This window comes from Psittacula echo (assembly GCF_963264785.1).
Source record: "Psittacula echo genome assembly, chromosome: 5".
Taxonomy (NCBI): domain Eukaryota; kingdom Metazoa; phylum Chordata; class Aves; order Psittaciformes; family Psittacidae; genus Psittacula; species Psittacula echo.
Genome location: NC_137739.1, coordinates 86,445,753 through 86,466,254, shown reverse-complemented (window position 1 = coordinate 86,466,254; position 20,502 = coordinate 86,445,753). Strand labels below are relative to the sequence as shown.

The window sequence follows — 20,502 nt, the reverse complement described above, 5'->3', positions numbered from 1 at the left end:
CAGCCTGTAATGAGTCATGTTGAGATTGTCTCAAAGCAGCATGCAATGCCATGTGCTCAGATTAAAATGAGTACTGCATGCTGAGCCATGGAGTGCCAGGCACTTAACTGCCCCTCATCTGTCTACTTTATTGATTTGGTTTTTCCTTTTAAGGTTGGTTGCCTGGTTCATGTGAGTTTGTGTTGTGCTCTGACCGCCCTCAGAGCTTGCAATCTATCCTATGTTATGGCTACTAGTGACTGAAACTAGGACAGTTCAAAGTTTCCCTAGAGGAAAAGACTGATGCTTCTTCAGTGCAGCAGTTTTGGGGAGAAGGGACATTCTTCCGATAATTCCTAATCTTTCTGCAGGTCCTGTTCTATAGATTTGTACTATTCTGGCAGAGGGAAGAGAGTATTTTCCTGTGAAATCCTAAACTAAGATGGTTGGCAGTACTCTCATCAAACTACCTTCTGCAGGTATTCCTTACCTGGACTCAAGGAAAGGCTAATCCAATTCTTGGTCATCACTCCCTCAAAACCAGGATTGATTTACTTTTTCTCTTATTTACAGCAACAACTCTGCTTCTTCATGGAATTGTGTAAAATGTGGCCTGTCAGGCAAACCGCTAAGCACTTAAGAGCTATCTTAGATTAATAAGGGGTATACCTACCAGCACATTGTTTTGCTGTTCGAATGTGTCCATGTTTTGTCTTTGATGTCCAGTTAGGAGAAAGGTCGCATTGATATCTATCCCAAACAGATCTATAAGTCATCATAGATCAAGTCTCACTATTGAATCATAGAATGGTTTGGGTTGGAAAGGACATTAAGATTATCCAGTTCCAACCCGTCATGGGTAGGAGCACCTCCCACCCACTAGACCAGGTTACTCAAGGCCTTTCTATTAATCTGCTGTTGTTGAGCAGTGTAACCTAGTGAAGAGAAAAACAAAAATACAGCCTATCAAAAATATTCTCTTAAAATAAAAACTATGAAATCAGCTTCCTGTGGGATACTGTTTAAGTATCAATATATGGTGCACACCTTACAGACAGTGGGAGTGAAAAGAAACACACATAAAGCCATTACTGGGTTTTATAGTATCAACCATGTATGTTGAGAGAAGCGGAAAGCTAACAGTAGCTCACAGTGAGGTTAGTTAACAGTGTACAGTTCAACTACAGGAGGTCATTTCTCATCAGTGGGTTACTCTTAAAGTCCCTTTTAAATTTGAGTTCATGGGTACCACAGGGTCTAGTATTTAATGTTCAGCATAAGAAGAGGTATGTATATAATATAGAAGAAAGATCTGAAAGAGAGCAAAACAAATGCAGGCCACTGTTGCCTTTGCTTATGCTAGTGATCCTTAAACTAAGAATTTCCATGGCTTCATCAGAGACAGATTTCAGAAGTGTGTTGTGTGCAGGGGGCCAAGCATTAGTCATTCGATATTCATAGCATGCATTATGCTGTGATCTGCTGTGGGTGAGTGTTTATCGTTAAGGAATTAATAAGTAACTATTTTCTTATCTGACAGCAGGAGAAAATTCTGGCACATAGGAGATGTCACTGAGGACAAGCCTTTGCCTTCAGAACTTACATGTGCTTGTTTCTCTTGCCTTTCCCTTTTTCTCCAAAGCAAACCAACAACTAAAACCTACCTATTCTTGAGGCACAGGCTGAAAGTCACACTGGAGTTCTACTTGCCTTCCTCCTCTGTATGTAGGACCAGAAAGAGACCCTGAAAGAGACATTTTCCAGTCTCTTTAATCCATTGACAGGAGGAGAGTTTAAACTTAGGTGTCAGTATTGAGACTGGTGCTGGGCAATATCTTTGTCGACAACATGGACAGTGGGATCGAGTGCACCCTCAGCAAGTTTGCTGATGACACCAGGCTGTGTGGTGCAGTCAACACACTGGAGGGAAGGGATGGGATCCAGAGGGACCTTGACACACTTGAGAGGTGGGCCAGTGTCAACCATATGAAGTTCAACAAAACAAAGTGCAAGGTCCTACACCCGGGTTGGGGCAATGCCAGGCACAAATACAGGTTGGGTGGAAATTGAGAGCAGCCTTGAGGAGAAGGACTTGGGGGTGTTGGTTGACGAAAGGCTCAACATGACCTGGTAGTGTGCACTTGCAACCCAGAATCCAGCCATGTACAGGGCTGCATCGAAACGAATGTGGCCAGCAGGTCAAGGGAGAGGATTCTCCCTCCCTACTCCACTTTTGTGATACCCCGCCTGCAGTCCTGTGTCCAGCTGTGGGGCAACAATACAGGGGGGATGTGAAGCTGTTGGAGTGAGTCCAGGAGGCCATGGAGATGCTGCAAGGGCTGGAGCAGCTCTGCTCTGTAGCCAGGCTGAGAGAGCTGGGCTGGGTCAGCCTGGAGAAAGGTCTGGGGGGACCTGATAGCAGCCTTCCATAATCTGAAGTGGACCCATAGGAAATCTGGAGAGGGACTTTTTCAAGCACATGTAGTGGTAGGACAAGAGGGAATGGCTTTAAACCGAAAGAGGATAGATTGACATCTTAGGAGAAAATTCTTCCCTGTGAGGGTGCTGAGGCGCTGGCACAGGGTGCCCAGAGAAGCTGTGGCTGCCCCATCCCTGGCAGTGTTCAAGGCCAGGTTGGACAGGGCTTGGAGCAACCTGCTCTAGTGGAAGGTGTCCCTTTCAACCCGTGGCAGGGGTTGGAACTAATCTAAGGTCTTTTCCAACCCAGACTATTCTCTGATTCTATTTTAGGCTCATAGAACAAGCTTTGCTTCTACATGTGCGTCATAAAAACCAAAGAAGTCCTATTTTATTGGGTATAGAGGAAGGAGGAGAGTGCAAGCTTTAGGTAATCAACCTCTTTTATTTTGCCCTCCCTGTTTTTAACTATGGAAGAGTTGTTGAGAGGATGGGTTGATGTTTTCTACTCTGTTATAAGGTAGCCTACTGAATTCTTCAAGATGTTTAGCATGCATGTTTCCTATTAAATTGCATCATGTTCCAATTTAAATAGGTTTGGTTTCCTCTTTAAATTTTTTTCCCATGTTTTATTTATCACTTCTTTATATTTCATAAGGAGAATTTGTGTGTCTGTTCATCAGGGACTGGTGTGTTACGCAATGGTGAGGTATTTCACTTAGTATGAACAAGAAATCTGGTTATGTATTGTTGGCATTTGTATGTTTTGAAAGGTTTAATCAGAACCGCTGTAATGAGACAAGTAGATAATCTTTAAATCTATAACTAAGCCAATTTAGAGGCATCTTTTGGCTACAAATCAGGTTTAAAAACTCTTTCCCTATGAGTGAGAACAGTTGTTTTATGACATAATCCTGTTAATTGAAAACCTGTTGTTGGAATAAATGATAAAAAAGAACCAGCTTTTATATGCTTCCTTTTGTGTGCTGGAGTCTTTGACCACGTAAATCATCATCCTGTTTGCTGTGCATCGAACCCCAAAGCTTGTTATGTAGCACGCTCTTCTTACTGCTCAATTTTGAGCATGCCCCTCATCAGAAGGGGCATCTAAGGGAGGAACTTAGAGAAGAGGTAGGAATTTATGAAAATCAACTTGTAAAATACTGTATATTGCTTTTTCCTTATTTGTTCTCTATCCTTAGCCTTTATTTTTCAGTTACCAGAACGTCCTGTTCCTTGAAAATGTTTATTTTTGTCCTATAACTTCAGTGTTGCAAAGAAGGGTTTATATTAAAGGAAAAGCTAAAAATGAACTTTGTTTCTGTGTGGGGAGAAAACACATCAAAACTTAGTCTATATTTCGGGCACTACACTCATCGTTCTCTGCCATTACCCATATTGGTACTTAATTTGAAATACTTGACCATCAGGGACTATAGCGGTAGGACAAGGGGCGATGGGTTCAAACTGAAACAGGGGAAGTTCAGGTTTGGTATAAGGAACAAGTTCTTTACTGTGAGGGTGCTGAGGCACTGGAACAGGCTGCCCAAAGAAGTGGTGAATGCTCCATCCCTGGCAGTGTTCAAGGCCGGGTTGGACAGAGCCTTGGGTGGCATGGTCTAGTGTGAGGTGTCCCTGCCCATGGCAGGGGTGTTGGAACTGGATGATCTTAAGGTCCTTTCCAACCCAAACATTTCTATGAGTCTATGACCAGAGAAGGAACTTGCTATCTTATAATAATAACTTACTGTTATCTCTTCATTATTCCAGAATAGTAGCTGTGATGATATGTGGGTAGTAGATACAGTTTTAATTATCAGGATATTACAACTGTAAAAGGTACTGGAGGTACATGTGTGTTACTGTTCTGGAGCCTAGTCATGCCTTGCTGAGACTCGCAGTGATGCTTTTGGGTTTAGAGAGAGCAAGACTGACTGCTGGGTGGGCTGTTGGGCTTTCAGAGTCTGTGACAAGCTTCAGACAATTTTATGCTGCTTCAGATTAAAAACCTTCATTAGGTTGCCCATCTGCTTTGTATTTTTCCTGGGTTCTATAGTGCACAGTGAACAGTGGGACTTGGATATTTCTCTTCAGTTAAATATAGACCGATCAAACATTCACAGGTCAGTATTGCAGAGCCAGGTAATTATATAAAGAACTTTTCTTCTCCATTTACTTCCCTTCTCTGACTAAAAATGAACTGAAAACACTTTGGTTACATATTCTTTTATGCTTGTGTGTGTGGAAAGCCCCAGCTTTTCTTTGGTATTGCTTCTGGAGCACAGTGCTGTCTTGCAGCAGTTATGGCTTGTGACCTTTCTGTAATGTTTTTGATGACAAACCTGTTCAGTCATAAGTGGTTTGCAGTTTCTGCTTTCAGAGCTCAATCATGGGATCATTTTGAAGTGTAAATGTGTATTTTTTTCCAGGAAAACTGTAAGAAAAGGAATGCATGAGTTTTAGAGCTGCATCTTAATAGAACAGTGTTCATTTATAATTAAGGTGAGCAGAGCACTAGCTGCTAAAGATAGGTCTCGTCTCTAGTTACTGCTCATCCTATTGCTTTTAATACTCCTCTCAAAATAACTGGCATGGATTTTTTTTCCCCTTAACAAATGTTCTGCAGTCAAATATCTGTTCATGTGTGACTGGAATAACATAGCTGCTTTTAATGGCTCACAAGATCTTTAGAAAATTACCATGTTCACCTTGAAAGATCAAGGTAATTCAGGTATGCAGTGTGTTTTAACAGCGCTATGAAAGTCATAGCTCATGCTTTCTATGTTGTTTGAAGGATGGTCCCTCAAAGAGCACTTCCCCATAACACTACCCTGGTGTGTTAATGTCATATTGCAGTGAAGTCACCATGGTGCAGAAAGTAGGACAGTTCTTGAGGTGCTAGTTTGGCCCCGATTTTGGTGACTGAGATCCCAGTAGTTCTAGCGTTGTGGTAGGGTGAGTTCATTCATTCCAGATTATTCTTGTAAACTCTGGTAAATTAAACCATCTGGTGAATGGGTTTAAACTTAAACAGGGGAAGTTTAGGTTGAATATAAGGAAGAAATTCTTTACTGTGAGGGTGCTGGAACAGTTTGCCCAAAGCAGTGATAAATGCCCCATCCCTGGCAGTGTTCAAGGCCAGGCTGGACAGAGCCTTGGGCGACAGGGTCTAGTGTGAGGTGTCCCTGTCTGTGGCAGGGCATTGGAACTGAATTATCTTAGGGTCCTTTCCAACCCTAACTATTCTATGCTTCTATATTACATGTGACATAAAGCAGTGAACAAGACCTGCTCTATGCAAGTGATGGGTGACAATATGCTGGGCTTCAGTTTGATTTCTATAATGGATGTATTTTATCCTAATTCTGCATATGAAGTGTCACCCAAGCTGTGAGCACCCCTAAAGTTTTCATAACACCAAAGAGCAGCGTTGTGATGCATTTTCATGTGTAAGGTGGTAAGGTACTAACCCGTTTGACTCATATCTCTCTGTATCTTTGTAAGCAGGAACCAGCAAAAGTCAAAAGAAGACAGCTTATTGATGCCCTGCTCCACAAATATCTGTAGATGAGACCTTTTGTGAGCATGCAGGGATTAAAGCCTGTTTCCATTAAGCTCAGTGACATGTCATTCATGCTATAAAAAAAGAGAACTACCTTTACTCAGTTTCACTGTGGGGAATACCAGTTCTGAGCTCACATCAAAAAGTATGGAGTTAACTCCTGTTAGTAGGTTGGTTTCAGTCTGTTCTGTGCTCTGACAACTCGGGTATTAAGCTGACAATATCTGTATTAAGTAGAGTTCTCTCTTTGCATTGTTTAAATGCAAAGGGGCACATCATTTAAGTGACACTCATCGCCATTTAACTTGCTTTTTGTGTAATCTAACGCAAGTCACTGACTGCAGCGATAGTCACTTGACTCTTCTAATCATTCAAGAGATAATCCAGCACTGCTTATTCCAAGTGGTATGAAAAATAGCAGTACATAAATTTGAAATGACTTCTGATTTTGAGGCATTATTCTGCCATCATAATTTCTAAGTCTGTTCCAAAAAAATCTAAGGAAATTAGGTTTGTCTTGCCATAAGAAGTTAGGAGCCAATACTTTTCTTAAACCTATTATGTTGAAACATAGATGCTAGCGTTAGGAATGCCGTATTTCACAAGCTCTGCGCTGACAAGCTAAGAAGAGCAAGTCCAGAGGAGGCCACGAGGATGATCAGGGGACTGGAGCACCTCCCGTATGAAGACAGGATGAGAAAGCTGGGGCTGTTCAGCCTGGAGAAGAGAAGGCTGCATGGAGACCCCCCTTTAATGGTGAAGTTTGATTACTTTGGGGGCCTTCATCAAGGTGCAGCTCTTCATGTGATACACTGAGGGTGCTCTTTGCTCGTCTTTCCTCTTTTTTCCTACTTTTCACATTTCTTTCCTTGCTTTAGGTAAGCAGCTTTGAGTCTAAGGGTCTGGAGTCACCTAAATTGATGGAAGTTTGCTCTTAATCAAACAAAACGCCCCACAGAGTACCAGAAATATGTATACAAATATATGTAATATATATAATAAGGAAAGTTCATGATTGCTTCCAGGTGTCTTTCCTGAGAAATGTGGCAATATGAAGTATGGTTCAGAATAAATATTTGTTATCCCTTTATAGACGGAATAAGTCTTCAATGTCAGTTACTGCATAGAATCATAGAATAGTTAGGGTTGGAAAGGACCTTAAGATCATCCAGTTCCAACCCCCCTGCCATGGGCAGGGACACCTCACACTAAACCATGGCACCCAAGGCTCTGTCCAGCCTGGCCTTGAACACCGCCAGGGATGGAGCATTCACAACTTCGCTCGGCAACCCATTCCAGTGCCTCAGCACCCTCACAGTAAAGAATTTCTTCCTTATATTCAATCTAAACTTCCCCTGTTTCAGTTTGAACCCGTTACCCCTTGTATCACTACAGTCCCTAATGAATAGTCCATGCCCAGCATCCCTATAGCATCTGTCACTTGTCCTTCCTGCTATTTCTCCTTCCTGGCTACAGATGTCAACACTGAGTGTTTCTTTCCTTACATGAAGTGGCTTTCAACTTAAGAGTTTGGAATCATCCAATTCCTAAACAAGTATTGAAGTCTGACTTTTTGCTTGGGGATTTTTAGCCCTACCAACTGTAGTAGGTACCACAGCTTGGGTGACATTGAAATGGGGTCCTGAAAATCAGAAAGGTGGTTAATATTAGGTGGGATGGATGGTCTAGGAGATCTTTTGTCTATTTAAAATGTGGGTTGTGCTAGTGCTGTACAAGTGCGTTCACTTTGGCCCCAAAAAATTACAAACTAGAGCAATATGAGAAATAGAGACCTTTAATATGTGATACTGTGTTCTGCTTTTAATCTCCAAAGTCTCAGTTTAGGGTTTGTATTTGCTTTTTCCCTCCAGTGGATTTGCTTAATAATTTACGACACTGGAACAGGCTGCCCGAGGAAGTTGTGAATGCTCCATGCCTGGGAGTATTGAAGGTCAGCTTGGACGGGGTTTGGAGCAACCTACTCTAGTGGAAGGTGTCCCTGCCTGTAGGACAGGGTTGGAACTGGGTGAGCTTTAAGGTCCGTTCCAACCCAAACCATTCCATGATTCTGTTCTCTTTCTTTCTCTGCCAATTTCTACATTAATCTGACACAATCAGACTAGTTATTTGTGTTATTTCTAACACCTCAGTGAAGACCCAGACACTTGTTTTGTGTCTGTAGCATCTTTGTTTCACTGCCTGGAACATAGTAACCAGGTCTCATAATACAGAGGGTAGGATATGTACTTTCTTCTCTTTCTTAGTTTTGCAGAATCAATAGGAAAAGTGGCTCTCAGAAAATTAAATGAGCATGGAAGTGCTCCTTCTATAGTAAGTTTTCAGGATGGAGTAAGCTGAACTGATCAAGTGCTACAAAGTAATTTTAGACTTCAAGTTTTGTAGCTGCAGTATCACTGTGGGGGGACTTCACACCTAAACTTCACATGGGCTTATTTAGACAACCGGAACGTGTATGCAATGTTAATAATACATAGCTGACCATAGGGTGGCAGTCGCTTCTGTCCTTCACACAGCTAAGATGCTGTAAGTACTGCAGTGATACAACTCATGTTCTACAGCCAGTGAGTGTGCCTGGAGTTTGAGGCTATCCTGCTCCCTTGCTGGTCTCACACTTTTACCTGGTGGTCTTCCCTGTTGGTCTGCAGGCATCTGGCTGATAGAAGCTGTGAAGTTCTCAGTGTTTCATTGCCACCAGCTTCATGCTCATCACAGATCTGAAACTTACACTGGCTTTTCAACCAGTGACATTAGACAACTGAAAGCAACGATTTGAAGAAGGAAGCCACTCAGATTTCTATATATAGCAGCTCTCAGACCCCACGAAAGCCGGTATTCATCAAGTCTGGTCTTGGCTGCCAGGGTTTCTAAATGAATATTAACAGAGTTCCTCTTAAGTAGAATTTTAAGTGGTTTTTCTTTTCCTTTTGCCTTTTTTCCCCTCTCTTTTTGCTGTTTTTAGTTCAATTAAAAACAGTGATCTCTTTTTCAGCCCCTTTGCTTTTGTTCTTTACACAAATGATGAGTTGACCTTCAGCAAAGGGAGTTGTGGTCATCGCATTGCTGAGGCACACCTGACTTGCATCGAAATCAGGCTGGTTTGATGGCAGGCAGGAGGGACTGGTTTCAGCTTGAGGGTTCTGTGCACACCGTCTCTCATAAATTAAACATGAGGATCTCCATAGAGTGAAGTGATTTTTTTGTTTGTTTTGATGAAACCAATTAATTTGCTATTGATAGCATGGAGGAAGTGAGGAGATTAAAGAGTCAATGACTGGTAGAGTAGGAAAGGCAGAGCATAACTATGGCAGATGCTAGAAGAGTTTATGAAGTTAACTGCTTCTGGTTTGCATATTTACTCGTAAAATAGCATTGTTTGACTTCTATACAGCAGAAAAGGTAGGGCTGGAAATAGTTTTCTCAGAGGGTTTATGGTATAGTATCATGATACCACCATACACCCCTAGAAAACTGTTCTGCTTCTCCTCCAAACACGCCACCAGAGTGTTCACAGATGCAAAAGTAGAGAGCATCCAGCAAAAAGCTATGGTTTCACTTTGCTGAGAAGTGATTGACCCAATTATCCTTACACACAAGAGTTAGAACCACTCCCTTGTCCTGCTGGCCTGATTAAGAGTGAGACTTTGAAGCACTCTTTTGTAACATAGGATCATTGCATGGAGAAGAAAGGAGGCACTGATCTAATTTCTTCACGTTCTCATATTTTATGCTGCCAGCTTAAAAAAATAACGTTTTTCATATGCATGGAGCAGTGCAATTTGCATTCATGAGGGTAGAATGGGGAACATACTTGAGAATCTTGCGTTTAATTTAAGCTTTCTTTGATTCACTGTGTGCTTCTTAATTCATTTGTGTATGTATGCTATTTTCACTCACAAGTGATTGAAAGGAAGGTTTGAGAGCGGCAGCTTTGTACACAGAATATGTTTCTCTCTGTGGGGACATGCTTCCCATGTGATAACAGGCAGGTACCCTGGTCCATGTCTCAGCCCTGTAGCTGTCCAGTGAGGTTTGGGGCAGCCTCTCCACAGAGGAAGAATCCTGTTTCTTACCTGTGCAACTCTGGGGGTCGGCCATGACAGCAGCTCTCTGACCATCTCTTCTCCTCAAAGACGGTCAAGTAATTGCTGTTAGAAGCTCTCAGATCTTCAGTTAAAATGTATTAAATATTGCCACAAAGTGGCAGGTGGTTACACTTTAAGCTTAACAGTATCTCACTGAAGGATGCTCAAATGCTTGTGTTGCAAGGTTGCTGTTTTGGGTTTTTTTTACCTGCTTGTTGCTGGCTCTGCATTTGGCTTTTTCCAGTGTTGTTCCTAGATCTTTGCATTTGGTGGAACCTGACCACAGAATTATAGATGTTAAATTTTCAGCTGAATAAACTGGGGTTTGGCACATATTAATACTTGCAGCTTTTGTCTGTCTGTCTCATGAGCTAGTCTTACCTATGGGCTGCCTGTTGCTGGCTCAGAAGGTCGGAGCCTCGCAATCACATGTCAGTCTGCCCTGGCCCTTTTTCTTGTGCATGGGAACATTATGGTGTCTTAGGGAAGTTCATGGCAGGCAACCCCCACGTATGGTGCATTGTCACTAAAAATATGTCTTGGGGATGCGCATTGGGGTGGCCACCAGCACACAGTCGTTTCCTATGTACTGTGTAACCTTCCCTCAAAACATAACTGACTTTTCCTTCATTAGTACTTCATTGTGTATACCTGTTAACATAGTTTCCTGTAACTGTTTTAAGTGATCTGCCTTGTCAAGAGGCACGTTAGCTTTTTAATCACTGAATGAAGTCTTTGATACCTTGTAGAGTTACTCTGCTACTCCGTATGTAGAAAACTAGAAGGCTGTGGCTTCTGCAGTGCAGCTTCTGTGCCTGTAGCCTTGAGGAGCAGGCTTACATGGTGTATCAGTGAATTTCTCTCTTTCAGGCCACTGTCACGAGAAAAATCCAGATGGCAGTCACAACAAAGAGAAATACTTTGAAGACCACTATGAGTCAGTTACTGCAGTGGCAGAAGGACGCTCAGAGGGAGGTACAGAAGATCCAGAAGTCCTTACCCAGAGTTCCGCAAAGGATCCCTCCTTCTTGAGACTGGAGAGTAAGTTCAACCTTACAAAATCAGTGCTGGCAAATGAATCAGGTTCTAGATCTTTCAGTAGAGCTGTCTTCCTTCCTCCAAAACAGCTACTTTTCCCCCTCCCTAAAGCAAAAAGTAACCCTTAAAACCAGTTTTATTCTGCTCACTGTTGTTCTTCTGCAAGTTTAACATCAAAATACATTCAGTAAAACAAATGTTTAGACATTTTCCAAGCTAAAGGATGTAGGTTTTTGCGAGAGTTTACAAACATGTGTTGGTTGTACCTCGGTGAATTCAGCTGTGCAAGACTGAAGGGAAGAAAAACAGTGTCTGTGGTTAAGGCAGAGAGAGCTTTCGTCAATGTGTAATGTGTGTATGTAGAGAAGAGACACTACCCATTTACTCCCCCAAAGAGGCAGACTTCTGGTTTGGAAAGGAAACTGATAGTGGTCTAGAGGTGCTGATTTTGAAGCTGTAGATGATGCTTATTTGTAGCAGGGAGATCTGCATTCTCCAGACCCCCTCTCTGTTTGAAGTGTGCAGTGAGCAGTCGGTGACACTTGGTTTGTGCAAGTGGAAAAGTCAGCTCACAGAAAATAGATCTTTTTTGATGTGACTTTTGGAAGTACCAGGAAACGAAGCTTTTATGGTATTCCCTCTTAGGCACAGTCACTGCAGAAAGCAACGGTTCAGAAGGGATGGAGGGTTTAGAAGACGATCAGATGTCTGAAGAGATGCTGGCTTTGGTGGATGAGTTTGAAAACTCTTGGCCTCAGGAAGCTTTTGAAGGGGCACTGGAGGTAAAAGGTCGTCGGATGGACTTGCAGGGAATCCGAGTCCTAAAGAAGGGATCTCCGGATGGACTGGCTAGCTCCTGTTTTGGGGACTGTGGTGATGATGATGAAGCTGAATGGGTAAGTTTGGATGGGTTTACTTAAGTCTTGTACCAACTTATAATAGTCTAAGGGGAGGAGAGAAAGATGAGGACAGGCCAGGGTGTTTAACACTGGAATATATGTAGGAAATGCCCTATGGGCCTCAAAGAGCTGGTTCATGGCTTGTGTGAAATGAGCAAGTAGTTTCAGTCCATCTTCTAATGGGAGGGCCTCTGCATCACTAAACCTGACATTAAAAGCCTTGAGGATCAGCAGCAAGAGCTTAGGTGTTGAATGATGCTGGGTGCCCTCAAACTTCTTGCTCACAGTTAAAAGGAGAAAAGTCTCTAACCAAAAGTTCTAGCTAGCATGAAAAAATGAAATACCTGAATGATCATGCTACAAACAATATACATAATGAAAAATGCCTTTCAGTCCTGAACAGTTAAGTTGGTTTTCTCCTTTGTCCTTTGATTTGGAGTTGTGTACTTTGCGCAGTGTGATGCAGCGAGAGTGGGCAGACCGTAGAGAATGGGTTGGCATGGAGTTGGGAGGGAGAGAAAGCTCGCATCTTTAACATCTTTGAAATTGAATCTTTGGGCTGAAACAAGTAGTGTATTGGAGCTGATAGCATTCATGGTGTTTCATACTGTTAACCTTGCTAACACTGTTCTTTTGATAGATCACTTTTCAGGTCAAACGTTTAAAGAAACCAAAAGCTGAAAGCTTGGATCTCCAGGAGCCAGTTGGGAGAAACGGGGAAGAAGGGACTAATGGAGACAATGAAAACTTTTACCAAACTGCCCTGGAGATCAGTGGACCAAAGATACCTTCTCCTGGACCAATAGGTAACCTGCTGATTGTAGAGAAAGCAGGTCATTTCCAGCTTTTATATTACTCTGGTTTATTTCCTTTGTGGCTTTTATATTACACTGGTTTATTACCATAAATATGTGTCACAAAGACTATGTAGTGAATGCACCTTTGGATAAATTCTCTTCCATCTACACCATTAGCATGAAGTACAGCATAACTTTGTCTCCTGAATGAAAACTTTCTAGTTAATTCCCAGATCTTCAGGGGATGAGGTGATAGGAGTGGAGAATGAAAGAGGTAGATATAGAAGTAGTAAAGGAGAGAGAGGGTGAGTAGTCAAAGAAGCTAGTTTATCAGATGAGACACAGCAGGGACAAATGCAGGATGAGAGCTTGAACTGATTGCTCACTAAACAGAAGACACAACTCAATAACAAAACACAGAAAGCTTGATCTCATAAAACCAAAATACATCTTAAAAATGAAGTGGTCTGTTGTGGTTGGTTTGGTGATGATATAAGAGAAAACATAAGAGGCTCTCTTCCAGAACACTGGAGCTACAGAAGAGTAGAGTTTTGCACCAACGTAGATGAGGAGATTTAAAGAAGGAGGTGGAGCTTTTGCTAGTTGAGTAAGAGGAATTGGAGAGTGGTCTATTGATACAGTGCAGGCTGGTTCCACTGCTATATTCAGGTGGGCAGAAATCATCAGCACATGATTGCATGGGATGAAGTTTCATGTTGCTGGAACCTAATGTGGGCAAAGAGGAGAACCAAAGGAATTGGGCCTCATACTTTCTGTTTTACGCTTATTTCAGTGGAGCTAAAATCTTAATGTCGTAGAGCTGACATGTAAGCAAAGATGTGTTCTCCAATACATTTTGGTCCTTGAGGATTTGATGACCTGGAAAGTGATTTCACATTTTGAAGGCTTTTATATTAAATCTTTAACAAGCTCCTTTTTTAGCAACTGTCTAACATAAGTTATGTAATTAAATATGTAAATAGGGGGGAAGGAATCATGATTTGTGAGCACACACTTGGCATTTCCTCTGTGTATCTTCTCTCCCTCTGAGCTATTTTTGTGGCTTGATTACATAGCATCCCTCAGTTGTAAAGTAGTTACCTTCCTAATGCTCCCGTGGGGCAGGCTCTGCTGACATCCTCCTTTTGCACAAAAATTTAAGTAACATGTTGGAGGTCACTTGGATTATTCCCGATAGAACAGGGAAATGATGGTAGCTGTCCTCTGTTTGGCTACTGAACTGTCTCTGTGTAGCACTTCCATACCTCTCACTATCTTTTGCTGTTTGTGCAAATCAGAACTCACAAGCAGAGAGATCACAGTGGTGGTGATCAGAGCCGGTCGTTCCCCTCTGGAGTTCCCCAGTGTTTCTCAAAGCTAATTTTCCTTTAATCGGAATACTTTAGGAAAGACATGGTCTTACAGACATACTCATTACTTTACAAAATTATGGTAAAGCAGTTTACTATGCCTTGGATGGGAAATAGGATTTGCATCCAAATGGGCAAAATTTCAGGTAACTGGAAATAACTATTGAAACACTGTCTGCATAGCTGGTGCAATAGACTGGCACGTTGTTAAACTTGGCTTCCCACTGTGCAAATTTACGTCTACAATGAATTCCTCTTACATTTCAAACAGTTGGATGTTTCTCAAATGAGAGGAAAATGTTTCCTAACAGTTAACACAGGCTCGATTCCTAGGACTTGGTGCAGTATCCACCAAATGTAAGGGAAAGATTTCAGCAGGAGTTGATTTAAATGTAAGGATTGGGTTCTTGTTTCTCCCAGTGATCTATTTGTTACTGTAAAGCAAGTTATTTAACCTTCCCCTGTCTTGGTTAACATCTCTGCAGAATGGGAGGACTGAAGTGTAGCTGCTTAATAGTTTCGGAAGTGTTGCTATGTTGAACGTAAGAATGCAGTAAAAGCCCATCTCTGTCTTAAACAATATTCATTGAAAAGAAACGGCAGTATTTTTCAGCTGGGGTTGTCGGAAGATGGAGCAATCAGCTTTTATTAGTTTTTACCATAGCTCTAGAACATAAATGATGCCTCACTTATGAACTTCCTTTAAGGACATTTAAGTAGAGACATTGCCTGTAAACAGGAGTGGCAATTGGTCTTCATCTGTAGCTGTTGAAAGAGTGTAATGAAATGGTATTTGAAACTCCGCCTCCTAATCTGTCTTGTGTAGGATCCGGTTCTGTCTTTGGATCCCACCAGTTCCAGTCAGTCCATTTAGGCTCAGGAATGTTCCTAAAGACATCTGACTACAGGACCGTGACTTTTATACCCTAGGGAATGTATCCACTGCTGTATTTTGTAAATCACTGTAGGGAAGTAGGATGTCCTTCTGCTTCCAGACAGTTTCTTCTCTATATATTTTTTTCCTTTCTCAAGGAAAAAGACGTGACTATCGTAGCCTTGGCTGGCCAAGTCCTGATGAATGCCTGAAACTCCGTAGGGTAGAGCTTACAACTGTAGCCAGCACATGGCTTGCTGTTTCTGCTAAAAACATTGAGTAAGTATCTTGTATATGAACCTTCAATAAGCTACTCCCACAAAGCCAAACAGTTATATGGCCTTCAGTGTGCATAAACTGAAGACTTCAGTATTCTTTAAAGTAAGAAAGAACTGTCAGGATTTCAAAGAAGTTTGGAAACATGGTACTTCATCGATAGATTTGCAAAGGAAAGTGGAAGTACAGATAGGAAATCAGTTTCTGTTGTTTCTTGAGCTACTCAAATGAGATTCAGCCAGGTTATGGACAATTTATACTCACTAGAGGACTTCGTAATGACTATTCTGTTTTCTTCTTCTGACTGATTCAACTTGTTTTATGACCTTTGTAGCATTACAGAGCACATTGATTTTGCCACACAGCTGCAAGAACCAGCCATGGAGCCTCTCTGTAACCCTAATCTACCAGCCAGCATGCATACTTTGGACCACTTGCAAGGTGTCTCTAGTCGAGGCAGTTTGCATTACACTGGAGAAAGTCAACTGAAAGAGGTATGTCAGAGTTGAAGGCTGTCACACAAAAATGACCATAGCGTAGCAGATTCAAGGTGCATTTAGATCAGTGCCCTGTCTCCAGAAGTGACCTTCAGTGAGTGAATGCCTGGATAAAACTTAAGAACAATGCAGGTTGAAAGCTCTGTTTTACCAGAATGTTTTCCCAGCCATCTATGATCTGGCCTCAGGGAAATCCTAAACCACTGTTTGTGTCTTTGTGTTTATGTCTGGATGGGTGAATGACTGAAAGAGAAGTCCAACTGAGCATACATAAAACTTCTCAGTATTCTTAGTATTCAGTGCCACGGAGTTATAACACAGTGTGATAATATGGATAGTATTAAGATGGACAGTGATGTTTAGGTTGGAACAGGTTACAGCATTTTTGAAAGGCTAGGGAAATAAGCAACCAACAAGTGAGGGATGTCTCTTACCCCCTTCCAGCTATATCCTGTTCTTTGTCTTCCACAGGTGCTACAAAATCTTGGCAAAGACCAATACTCCCCACAGTCATTAGAACAAGTTGGTACTCGAATAGCAAAAGCTCTGGAAAAGGTATGTGTACATGAGAAAAATAAGGAGTCTGGGCTTACCGCTCATGACTGACACAGCGGTCAATCCAGTCCTGAACCGTTTGTCTGAAATCCCAGTCAAGGCATGTATTAATACTTGGACTAGGGATTTGTGTCTATTCAGCATCCGTAATGCCCTCACAGGTATTTTGTGAAGCTCTATCCTGTGCTTAAACTGTCAAGCATCTTGCGTAGCTCTCTAGTAAACTTAAGCTTGTCAAATTTCCCAGTGCTTCCAGCCCTGTAGTGAGCGGTATTGCTGGTTGTTGGATATATGTTAAACTATTTCAATGGTTCTCAGCCCTCCTCTTTCTTTCTTTCTGTGCTGCATTAACTTGGAGCTTGTGGAAAGTTTCCTATTCAGTCATGATCCTGGCATGCAGTGGTCAGACAGCTTTTACTTCTTACTTCCTTTTACCTTATGCAGTGTTGGGCCGAAGTGTCAGATGTGTTCAGGTAGAGGTACGGCACCATATACAAGGCTGCACTAACTGTTCTCTGCAGAGAAAGCCCAGCTTCCAAGCTAGGTTAAGGAGTGCCTTGGGAGGAGATGGTTAGGGACATAATTTGCTTAGGATCTACAAGGTGGATAAGAATATAGGGATTATTGTTACATGTTTACGGTTAGTGGGGAGAAGATCCCAAGCTACTATAGTAAAGAGAGCTCAGCCAAAACAGTTTGATGCCCTTAGCCTGTTCTACCAAAAGCCATCCGAGGAGCTTATTGTGCTTTGAAACTAAAGCATGTATTTGTCATTCGCAGAAAGTAAAGATATTATGCTTATGTTACAGGACTTAGTTTCTTTATACTTCAGATGTGTACTAACTCTTTTTCTTACATGCTACAGTTTCCCCCGCAGGCAGCAAGCTTTATCCACATAAGCTGAAAATCGAGTACTAAGAGCAGAAAAGGCATTCTCAGTAAAGCTAGCTGTGTTGGAAATGCAGTACAGTTCTTGTGTCTACCAGTCTCATTCAGTATTCACAAGAGCTAATCAAACAAATCAAGATGGCTACTTATCTAATTGCATATGTGAGCATAAACATTCATTTACTGTATCTGAGTCCATAGAATTCAAGCACATAGTATTTTGCTTTCTGACACGTGACATGGGAGTCAGCCAGCTTGAGGCACCAAACTTAATCAGCTAATCTTGTCAGGCTTCTGCTCTGAGCTGCAGCCCAGAGCATCCTTCCTTTTCCCAGAGAGAAAGGGGAAAAGAGAGCCCAGTCAGCTAACTTAACTGAATTTGTTGCTTTATGTTGGGTGATACATATACACATCTAGATGCTCAGCTTCAGACAGCTGGTTAGAAGCTGTTGTGGCTGCTCAAACTTTTGTTGCTGTTTAAAGCTATTTAGCTGCAATTCCTTTCTTAAGAAAGTGATGCTGCACTTGGAATCTGTTTCATTTGGCAGTCTCATTTACCTGACTATTGCATATATGTTGTTAGATAAGAAACTTTTTGCTGCTTTGAAATAGTTTAATGCTATTTTTAAGTGTAACACCTTCTACCTCAATATATAAATAACCTGGAAGAGTCAAAGACAGGAAGACTTTACTAAAGGTGTTTACATGACTGGTTGTTGTGTTCTCCTTTTGCCAGAATCAGACTTCATGGGTCCTCTCTAGCATGGCAGCTCTTTACTGGAGAGTGAAAGGCCAAGGGAAGAAGGCAATCGATTGCTTACGGCAAGCACTGCACTATGCACCCCATCACATGAAGGTGTGTATGCATGTGCCCACTACTCAGATGAAACAACGTTTGGCTTGTCACTATGAAGCTTTCACAGACGACAGTTAAGACCAATATTGTGTGTATCAGTGTCTATAATGTATTAGATATGAGCTAGTTGTGGTGAAACCCTACAACTTTCACCACATGTTTGTGTGAATGGTCTCTCCTTCAAAAGAATAAGATAAAGGACAACTGCAAAAGGGGTTCTGTGGAATTTTCTGCATGTCAGTGGGTTTGACACCTCTGGGCAATGCAGGCTCAACCTTCCCCCTGTTATGTAGGACTTGGAATCTTCATCAGCCTTTGACTGGACAAGTCTTCTAAAATGTGGGGAATATATTTTCTGGTTATGTGTTTGCTTTACTCCAAAAAAAAAAGTTGTGCTTTACTCCAAGAAAGGCAGGACTTTGGACGTAATCTTCTGTTAATGTTTCAGTTGACCGAAGTGCTTCGTGCCCTTCACCTTGCCACATATAATGCTGAGCGTTACGACATCTATTCTTATACGCCAGGCTCCACCTTTCAAACTGATAAATGCAATATAGGCTCCTCACTCAACGTTGCAGATTTCAGTGTGGGACCTGCACAACAAAGTGGGGCAGGACGATGAAATATGTACTCCTATTTTTGAACCTTGGTCTTAAATCCTTCTCGGGAGATCAGGAGACAAAGGAATTTACACTCTCAGCATACTGTTAGGAGGATTTAGCCCTTAGCAGTAGAAATGCCTCAGCTAAGAAATGCACATTCCCACTGCTCGTCCTGTGTATCTGTGTCTCTCTCTTGTAATTCTGTCTCTTGGCACTTGTCCTTTTAAAACAAAGTGGGAGCCAAGATCTAACACACCAAGTTCTTGCTTGTTTTCCTGTCTTCCTATGTAACTGGGAATGGTTCCTCAGAAGTGAAGCCCTTGGCTGTGTGACTTGTGAGGGTCAGAGTACGGATTGTAGACTATAGGATGGCAAGAGCATGGTTTAGTAATGTTGTTTTCTAGAAATGTGATGTAATGTTCCCTGGGACTGGCTGACTCCAAATTTGTGCCTTGGTTTTGCCCTCCATACTGAAGCTGCCTCCCGAGAAAACCTTGGATCTTGTTTGTAAAGATCCAGCTGCAGCTTGAACTCAGTGAGAGTTAGCACTGAATTAACAGCTATTTACGCTGTTGTTTCATCCTCCTCTTCGATTTTCTGCGCTCTGGCTACTCTCTCGTGCCTTTTCTCATGTAAATAAAAGGTAATTAAGTTTCCTGTGGGCTTCTTTTGGGATTTTGACTTCCATAAGATCTGCTTTGCAAATATGAATGACTTATCCACCAAAGGTACTCCTTGCCTTGTGGAGGTCAAGGAGGCAGGGATCAAATACATCCAGAATTGTTTATTGTCCCGCTGAGGGCACCTAAGACTTGCTCTTACGCAGTATTCTGTCCTTTGAAGCCCAGCTCTCAGAGAGTATATTATGGCTGCCAGGGCTTAACAGTTTTGTCAGACAAGGTCACAGTCTGGAAATCCAGGAAATAAAAATCATACCATCAGTGACTAACTGGGAAAATGTATTTCTAGCTCTTATCCAGCATCATATAGGAATTCTGTGGCAGGATAAAAACTGCTGTGTCAGCTGCAAACCCTTTATTTTCTCTTCCCTGCTGTCCCTTTTTGTTCATATTCCTTCCTTTTTTATGCAAGAGCTGAAGAAATGTGGTCAAAGAAAACAGCTTCTCTTGTCTCTTGAGGATGCATCTCGTCTTTGGGGAGAAAACTAGTGTAAGGTCATCTGAAAAGTAATGTACGTCCTAGGACACTTCTGTGAGTTAATTTTGTGAGTTATCTATGCCACAGTAGTGTTTGTTACTATTGTGAGCAGATGTGTGTAGGTGAAGTTTTCTCCTTCGTAACCCAGGTCCAAATGTCCTTTCATAGTAAAATAAATCTGGCTCATCACTTTCAAAGGCACCAGATAGTGAAGTGGGAAGTAACCAAGTGAGAGTGGCCAAGTGGTGGAGTCTTCCATTGGTCTTGTTGATCCTGAGACAGTTCCACTGCAAAGAACCTCACTGTTTATCACTTGCTCTTCTCTTCCAGGATGTACCACTAATAAGCCTAGCAAACATCTTCCACAATGCAAAACTCTGGAACGATGCCATCATTGTGGCTACCATGGCAGTGGAAATAGCACCACACTTTGTGGTTAATCATTTCACGTTGGCAAATGTCTATGTAGCAATGGTGAGTGTGCTGTCACCCACTTACATCTGTCTTTGGTACAGTATCTAGACATGAAATACACAAATCTTACTCTCATAAATCAGTTTGAAGGAGCAACATTCAAGAAGCTGGGGTAAGATCAACAAGAAAGAATATTTTTGAATGCCAGAACTCTTA

General features: G+C 41.9%; 1 protein-coding gene across 4 annotated transcripts in view; it reads left to right on the top strand.

Moving 5' to 3' along the window:
• TTC17 (tetratricopeptide repeat domain 17) overlaps nucleotides 1-20,502 on the top strand; it is a gene marked incomplete at its 5' end in the record, with an annotated part of 60,906 nt that overhangs the window by 37,253 nt on the left and 3,151 nt on the right. Inside the window, 8 exons of one of the 4 annotated variants that reach the window (XM_080619078.1) lie at nucleotides 10,933-11,103; nucleotides 11,746-11,996; nucleotides 12,640-12,805; nucleotides 15,199-15,319; nucleotides 15,651-15,810; nucleotides 16,285-16,368; nucleotides 17,993-18,112; nucleotides 20,203-20,346. In XM_080619078.1, the coding sequence (XP_080475204.1) occupies nucleotides 10,933-11,103; nucleotides 11,746-11,996; nucleotides 12,640-12,805; nucleotides 15,199-15,319; nucleotides 15,651-15,810; nucleotides 16,285-16,368; nucleotides 17,993-18,112; nucleotides 20,203-20,346 (1,217 nt within the window). Of the gene's footprint in view, nucleotides 1-10,932; nucleotides 11,104-11,745; nucleotides 11,997-12,639; nucleotides 12,806-15,198; nucleotides 15,320-15,650; nucleotides 15,811-16,284; nucleotides 16,369-17,992; nucleotides 18,113-19,806; nucleotides 20,002-20,202; nucleotides 20,347-20,502 lie in introns of those variants that run through there. The other 3 variants (XM_080619080.1, XM_080619079.1, XR_013956989.1) reach the window with 3 other exon arrangements.